General features: G+C 54.0%; 4 protein-coding genes across 8 annotated transcripts; all 4 read left to right on the top strand.

Moving 5' to 3' along the window:
* Positions 1-822: 822 nt before the first annotated feature.
* KVP18_002281 (uncharacterized protein) lies at positions 823-3,999 on the top strand (the record flags this gene model as incomplete). 3 transcript variants are annotated; one of them, XM_067953041.1, is made up of 3 exons in its annotated part: positions 823-956; positions 983-2,655; positions 2,684-3,999. In XM_067953041.1, 3 exons carry the CDS (start codon positions 823-825, stop codon positions 3,997-3,999), a joined length of 3,123 nt encoding a protein of 1,040 aa, XP_067810398.1. The 3 variants fall into 3 exon arrangements, with proteins under 3 accessions (XP_067810398.1, XP_067810397.1, XP_067810399.1); XM_067953040.1 differs by lacking the exons at positions 823-956; positions 2,684-3,999 and having other exon boundaries at positions 1,038-2,678; XM_067953042.1 differs by lacking the exons at positions 823-956; positions 983-2,655 and having other exon boundaries at positions 2,875-3,999.
* Positions 4,000-4,003: 4 nt separating this feature from the next.
* On the top strand, positions 4,004-4,342 carry KVP18_002292 (uncharacterized protein; the record flags this gene model as incomplete). Its single annotated transcript, XM_067953070.1, has 1 exon — positions 4,004-4,342. One exon carries the CDS (start codon positions 4,004-4,006, stop codon positions 4,340-4,342), a length of 339 nt encoding a protein of 112 aa, XP_067810427.1.
* An 813-nt stretch (positions 4,343-5,155) lies between these two features.
* On the top strand, positions 5,156-6,085 carry KVP18_002309 (uncharacterized protein; the record flags this gene model as incomplete). Of its 2 annotated transcripts, none has more annotated exons than XM_067953099.1 (1): positions 5,156-6,085. In XM_067953099.1, the coding sequence occupies one exon, from the start codon at positions 5,156-5,158 to the stop codon at positions 6,083-6,085; it is 930 nt and encodes a 309-aa protein (XP_067810456.1). The 2 variants fall into 2 exon arrangements, with proteins under 2 accessions (XP_067810456.1, XP_067810457.1); XM_067953100.1 differs by having other exon boundaries at positions 5,180-6,085.
* Positions 6,086-6,126: 41 nt separating this feature from the next.
* Positions 6,127-7,153, top strand: KVP18_002293 (uncharacterized protein; the record flags this gene model as incomplete). 2 transcript variants are annotated; one of them, XM_067953071.1, is made up of 2 exons in its annotated part: positions 6,127-6,813; positions 6,842-7,153. In XM_067953071.1, the coding sequence occupies 2 exons, from the start codon at positions 6,127-6,129 to the stop codon at positions 7,151-7,153; spliced, it is 999 nt and encodes a 332-aa protein (XP_067810428.1). The 2 variants fall into 2 exon arrangements, with proteins under 2 accessions (XP_067810428.1, XP_067810429.1); XM_067953072.1 differs by lacking the exon at positions 6,127-6,813 and having other exon boundaries at positions 6,866-7,153.
* Positions 7,154-7,264: the final 111 nt, after the last annotated feature.

Below are 7,264 nucleotides of genomic sequence, written 5' to 3'. Positions count from 1 at the left end.
TCGACATTCTCACACACCGCTGTACCTACACCAGCTGTCAGAACGACCAGTTACTCAACGAATGCGCCGGCTGTTGTCTCGACTTCCACGTTCTCACACACCTCTGTACCTACACCAGCTGTCAGGACGACCACACCTACGAGGACTAGGGGTCCCCACTACACCACGAATGCAACAACCGTTGGTTCAACTTCGACATTCTCACACACCGCTGTACCTACATCAGCTGTCAGAACGACCAGTTACTCCGCGAATGCGCCGGCTGTTGTCTCGACTTCCACGTTCTCACACACCTCTGTACCTGCACCAGCTGTCAGGGCGACCACACCTACGAGGACTACACGCCCCCAGTACACCACGAATGCTGTTGGCTCAACTTCAACGATTTCCTACACCCCAACTCCGCCTACTCGCGCCTACGCTTGGTTTCCTAGCGCTGCAAGGCAAGAGCCGGTGCACAGTCGGGTTATGACTAATCCCCCACCAGGGTGTCGCGTCAGCTTCGGCCCTACCCTACCATCCCCTAGTCGGCTAACCTTTGGGCCTCAGACTGCGCAGCCCCAGCCGGGCCGGCATGTGAGTTTGCCGACCCCACAGAAAGAGAAGCTGAGATTCACCGTCAACCCGCCGAACCACCGAAGTAGCCGCAAGGTTCGTGTTTCACCACTCTCCGAATCGTGCGCTCCTCTAATAACACAACGCTGATCGGAGGTCTCTTCTTTAATGCAATATTCACGATGACTCCAAACACATGCTCTCAAACACTGCTCTCAAACACTCCCGTGGGCGAGCCTCCTTCCAGACTGAGTGTAAAACGCATAAATGCCGTCATTGTTTATACCGGACCATGCTTCTGATGATGAGTATCGGCTGCTCATGTGGGGACCCTACACGGCGTTCCATGCCGCTGCCCAAGAGAGAGCTGCTGAGCAGATTTTCGTGCGGAAGGCGTCGAGGTGAGGGTTAGTGCATGAGCAGACAGACGGTCGTGGAACCTTGGCGATCGGTATCGGAACAAGAATCGTTGGACCTCAGAGATGGGCGCGAAGTGGCGAAACGTGAAGAAGCAATCCAGCAACGACACTTACTGGCTGGAGACGTGTCGTACTATGATGCGAGAGCACGTTCTACCTCACGTGGACTTCGCAGGTCTCTTCAAACTGAACACTTCGAGCGAGAGGTATCCCCTGCGGATTCTGGAGCTGTGTTGCGCCCCTGGGGGGTTCGCAGAGGCGATTATGGAGCATGTGAAGGGGAGTCAGGGGAGGTCACCGCTCTATTTTGGCCTGACACTTCCTGAGCGGGATGGAGGCCTTCGTCTGTCACTCAAGCCCCACTTCTACTACCCCGGCTTCTGGTCAAACGAGGATTGGTTGAAAGGACCGCGGGAACGCGGACTGCTGGCTGAACTGGCTGCAGAGAGAGTCATTGGCGGTTTCGTCCCCATCATTATGGATGTTAATGACGTGAATGCAAAGGATCTTGAAGGCTCGTGTCCTCCTCTGCACCAACGGTCTTTCCACATTGTCATCACCGATGGAGCATGGTCGGGTTTAGGCGTCGCCGAAGCTGTCGCGATGAAGCTTAACCAAATCGCAGCTGCACTCAAGGTTCTCAAGCCTGGAGGAACCTTGATCTGTCGTGGTCGCTGTAGCGGTTTCTGGGCAGATATCGTTGCGCTGTTCTTCCTGATCTTTCGGGAGGTGAAGTTGGTTAAGCCTTCTTCTGGCCTTTCGTCGTCCTTGCAGACGAACAGCTTCTGCATATATGTTTTGAGTGGATTCCGAGAGGAAGTCGCCGAATTTCCGATCGACGACAAGGGTACTACTGCGAGGTTCAAGCGCGAACAGCTAGTCGATTGGGTATTGTCGCTCCGGGACATTCTTTTGGCTGTTGGCCCTGTAGGCCTCACGCAAACCCCAGAGTCGACTGGCACACCAATGGTCGCTGTCACCTCTGAGGAGACGATACTTGAGATGAACAGTATCAGCTCCGATGTTGTTGAGCTCAAACCGGCGTCGCTCAGGAGCTCCGGTGTGGGATTCCGAGCGGAGAAGGAGGTGACTCTCTCTGTGGAGTTGCTCGGGTCCTTTAGGCGTCGCCAGTCTTCAAGGGATGTGGGTGCAGAGATGTCTCGGGTGGTGACTCTCTCTGTGGAGTTGCTCGGGTCTTTAAGGAATTTTCTGAAGCCTGCGGAAACTCCCAGGATAGCCGAATACCCCACAGACGAACACAAAACGACAACCTCCACCCTCCAGTCGGAGGCATCCACAGTCACGTCTCCCCTTAACCGGCCGAACCGTACTGCTTGGTTACGGATGCGACGAGCTCTGGAATGGACTTTGGTATCGCCGGTTACAGCTGCCGCTGTACATGAGCTGTTTCGGAAGACAGCTCTGATTCGCTCTACTAATTTTGTCGAAGTAGCTCTACAACTAGCCTTCCACTCAGTCATGCTGCCGGAGAGTCTGTACAAGCTACTTCACAGACCTGATGTGCTCAGCAGGATTTACGGCGTGAGCGAAGAAGCCCCTTCGGGCGTAATTCCACTGATCCACCGCCAAAAATTCGTCCGAGAATGGGACTTTTACGATATCGTTTCGTGGGGGGCCGAGATGACCGCTCCCATGTTGGAACTCGGAGCAAAGCACCTTGGTGATCCTTGGGTCGTCCCGTAATTCAGACTGGGATGTCAAAGCTATCACAGTTGCCAGTTCCGAACACCCGAGAGGCGTCAGCAGCTGCATAGCGCGTGTCCTTGAGGAAAACGCTCCGTTAAAGGAGCAGGTGCCTTGGAGCGATCCTCCCTGCTGCATTCAATTATGCTGCTCGAAGGACGCACTGCAGGGCGACGATAAGGGAGACGTTAGGGAGATGTCCTTAAGCAAGTTGAGAGCAGCGCTGGAGTTTATGGAATCTACCCAGACCAACCCAGATGTGAGGCATTCGGTTCTCTACCTTGTTTCTGACTCGAGAGCCACACCAGAGACGACCGCACGGTACTCCCACGTCGTGGGGTGTACACAGAGGTTCTGTTGTGCTGGCCTGGGCAGCCTTCTGGACCAATTCAAACGAAGAATCTATGAAGCCGTGGAAAGACCTGAGACGTTTGAGGTAGACGCTCTACCTCCCGTTTTGCTTACTACGCCCTCTGCTCTTTGCGTGAAAACTGAAGGCCTGCTGGAAAAACACGTCAGTTGTCTCCGAGATTGGGATGAGTGGTCCGAGGAACAAGCGCGTCGAGCTTCCATAGCCGATGACCTAGCCAACCACAATGAGGTTACCTACGCGCTGGATGAGTATGTCTCAGCAGCTGGAATTCATGTGGAGGAGCTGCAGTTCACCAATAAGCTCAGCGTCCACCCGTTGCGCTTCACGGGCACCCTAGGACAGATCCGAGCAGCGTTGAACTGCATGACAGGAACGCTGAGCCGTCGTGCTGACACCTCCTTCGCCACATTCCGGCAAAAAGTGAAGGAGGAACGTCGACCGAACGGCCGATATCGTTTCTCTCTAGCGTCAGAAGACTACGTCAACAATGTAACTCTTCCAAACAAAACTCGGTATGAGTTCGTGGGGTCACTGCTGACACTTGAAGAGTGTCATAGCTGGATGAGGTCTCAGCCAGAGCTGTTCCTCCAGTGGTTTGCCAAGAAATCGGATACCATGGAGAAGGATGTGCTTGCTAAGTTTGGAGGTCTCGAAGCGCTTCACAGAGCTGCGGATGAGAACAAGCGACAACCACCCGCCTCCCCCAAGCATCCATCAGCCCAACCTCGACGTACAGGATTCATGAGGAGCGCCCAACCATACAGACTGCCAAACACACAGCTTTGTCATCGAGTGTCCGAGACAGAGAACCCGTGGCCTAATCAAAACTCCCAACGAAAGGACCCAAAGTACTTCGGCAGCTTTAGACCAGAATCCTCCGTACGAAGTTGCATGCCCAACACCAACCGTCGTCGCCGACAACCGGACTATACCAGGAACTGGCAGTGATTGCATGAGTTTGTGTGACAGGTATGAGCTGGACAATCTCGATGCGCTGCGATGTCCTGTGTGCATGGACGTGCCGGTCACGCCGCTCATTACGTCGTGTGGCCATGTTTTCTGCCGGATTTGTATCGACCGCTGGGCGTCAACCAGCCCTCTATGTCCCATATGCAAGCAGAGCATCGGCGAGGTAGTGCCGGTGAAGGAGACCACCGGTTCTCTTCGGCTGCTGCTGCAAACAGGTAGAGTAGCGTGCATGAATGAGCCGTGTGAGTGGACTGGGCCGCTGTACGACCTGGATGCTCATCTGCAGACGTGTCCTTGGAGGGTGGAGCCCTGTCCGAAGTGAGTGCGATGAGACTCCTGACCAAGTCTAGGCTGCACACGACGGGTGAGGCAGTGGCAATTAGGGGAGCATGTCGCCAGGTGCCCTTTTCGGGAAGTGCGATGTGGCTGCTGCCAGAGAAGAATGCCTGCTATACAAGCCCGAAGCCATAGGGGCCGAGCAGGATGCCTGCCATGCACAATGGCCCCCATGAGCCGTGTGCATTCTTTGAAAGAGGACTCCAAAGAACTGCGGCCTTGTGCTTGCGCCCTCGACATTACGGAGGTAATAGACGGGTATCAGGCAATCTGGGAGTTCGACGGAGCTCAATGGTGAGTAGCCTGCATGGCTTCGACAGGTCAGCCAGCGTCAGATTTGGCCCTGAAGGCAGCACCCTGACCGTTGAGTCGATTTGGGTTGGCCAAGCCCACGTGTGGACTGTCCGTGTGACAGCTGATCTGGCGACACAGTAAGTTGCCTCTGGTTCTGCAACAGCCTGATCTTCAGTGAGACCTTCGCGGTGGCCAGCGTAGGAGGTAACGGTTCACAGTGAGTCTCCGGTGAAAATCTTACAGAATTTCACTCTGCTGTACTCTGCCACTGGACAGGGCTCTTTGGGAATGCTTGTGGTGCGAGACAAGCGAGGTCGAGATTCAAGTTCTGCTGGAATTCTTGACCTGCAGCGTTGGTATCGCGTCCTAATTAACTGAGACAATTACTCTGCTGTCTACGATACTGAGCTGCCCTTGCCAACGCTTTTCTGCAGTTCATGCAGAGGAATCGGGTTAAGGTGCACAACATTCGAGCATTTCTCAGCTTCGACAAGCCGACTGAAGAATGGCAACAGTACCCAACTTCAACATGGCAGCAGCCTTAGATGACGCCGGACTTGACCGATCTACGACGGTAAACCGACTGGAACCGCTCCAGACGACCGATATCGATGTGCAAAAGACCAATTCCACATTGGACACAGCCGCGACGTCCTCTACCACCCAAATGCTAGGCATCACTGTGGATAGCCGGCCTCAATGCCAGTGCGCCAGTCAGGAGTTATGGGGCCTCGCGGAAGCTAAGCGCGAGTTCCTTGCAGTTCTGAAATCTCTGCGAAATTGGAGCTCTGTTGACCACGCCGGTACGCCGGTGCGGTTGACAGATCCCTCATACCGGTATCACTGGAACCGCGTCCTTCAAGCCAAGAGCCAAGCGGATCTCAGTTGCTACTTCGTTCTGCTTTACGCCTTGGACCCCATGGGCTCCATTGAACATCTTGCGGCCAAGGTGGATCATGTGGACTTGGCAGACCTTCAATGCATTATTTCGGACTTGGAGTTGTTCTGTTTGGTGAACACCACGGAACTGGAGAGAACGAATCTGCTTGTCGCTTCAGGCGACTCTATCGTAACGGCGGTGGTGGCCCTAAACCACCTGCTCATACATACGAGCGTGAGCAGCGCCAACCCTTCAGATATGCAAAGAGCCATCGAAGCCGACATCGCACATGTCAAATGCCAAGAAGATGGTACCGTCGTTAAATCTGACCGAGCAGAGAGACTGGAGAAGCGGAACAAAAACGCGGCGAAGAAGGAAGGCGGGACTAAACGCAAGTCGACATCCAAAGATAACCCCTCGAAAAAGCGCAAGGTCAAGGAAGAGGCAGAGGCCCTCAGCCCAAACAGCACTGCTGACACAAGTGAGGAGAAAAGATCACGCAACTACAACACAAGACGGAAGCCCGAGCTCGCAGTGGAGGAGTTAGCAGCATGACTGTCATGTGCATCCTGTTTCAAAATCAGTATAAAACCCCAATGGGTCTAGGTCCTCCACTGGAGTATTGCGTCGCAGCAGTGCTCCTAGTACTCTATTTCTGGTTCAATCCCCAAGGTGTTGCATTCACCTACGCGTGGTGGTTGCTAATCGCCTTGTCTTGGATTTCAGGAGAGCTTGACTGCAAGTGTCTCACCACGTCGTTGGGTGCGGGGCTGGTGGGGTCGTGGTATGTGTCGCAGGTGGTGTACCCGGAGGTCTGGCCCCGTTTAATGCCCTACTGGAATGAAAAGTGCGGGGACCGACTGTCACCACACACAGTAGGGGCGAGTGTTCGGATTGGGGACATCTTCTTGCATCTGGTTCCGGCAATGCTCCTGATCCAGAGTTATGCATACCATTGCCGCATCCGCCATGCAGTTTACGCCTGGCTGTACGAAAGGTTATGGTGGGTACTCATGGAAGCGTCACCCTTCGGTTCGGGGGTAACTGCGAACGGCTTGTATGATTTTAGGCCTCGAATGTCTTCTGACCTGTTCAGAACTGCACAGGGGGTTTCATCCTTGTTATATTTCCTGCCTGTCATATTGGGTCTACAAGGACAGGTGAGATTGGTCTGTTGGGTCCTCTTCGCCTCTGCACTACTTAACGTCTGTTGGGATACGCCTTTGGTGGGGGCGGTACGGCAGAGAGTTGTCATGCCATCCACTCCGGTAGCAGGGCTGCTTGTGAGCCGTCGTTTAGTTTCACACGCAGTACTCTACGCTGTGGCTTGCTTGTATGGAAAGCATTCAGCAGGCTGTGCATTCACTTCCTACCCATTTGGAACGGCTGCCTACATTCACCGAGGGATCTTTTGAGCGGTTGTGGTCGTCTTTTGACGATGTTAGGCTCAACGATATCAGAGTTCCACGCCTGCAATACGACCTCAGTTTGCCGGCCTTACCAAATCTCGGCTGCGCGTTCTCATTTGAACCATTGTTTCGGCTGCCTGATGCCTTTTTTAAACGGTCTGACGAGACTATCTCAGCTGCCCTGGCGCGTGACGCTCCATCTGACGTCTACTGAGCAAAGCCTCCCAAGTTTTATCTTGTACAACGTCTAAATTTTAGCCATTGATAAGCCCAGATCATATGATGTTTGCACTTAGCCCTTGATAAGTCCAGAATCAGATTTCTG

This window comes from the organism of the source record quoted next (assembly GCF_019968955.1).
Source record: "MAG: Porospora cf. gigantea A chromosome Unknown PgA_NODE_28_length_66104_cov_347.438, whole genome shotgun sequence".
Lineage (NCBI taxonomy): Eukaryota > Apicomplexa > Conoidasida > Eugregarinorida > Porosporidae > Porospora > Porospora cf. gigantea A.
This window is presented reverse-complemented; position numbering and strand designations above follow the sequence as displayed.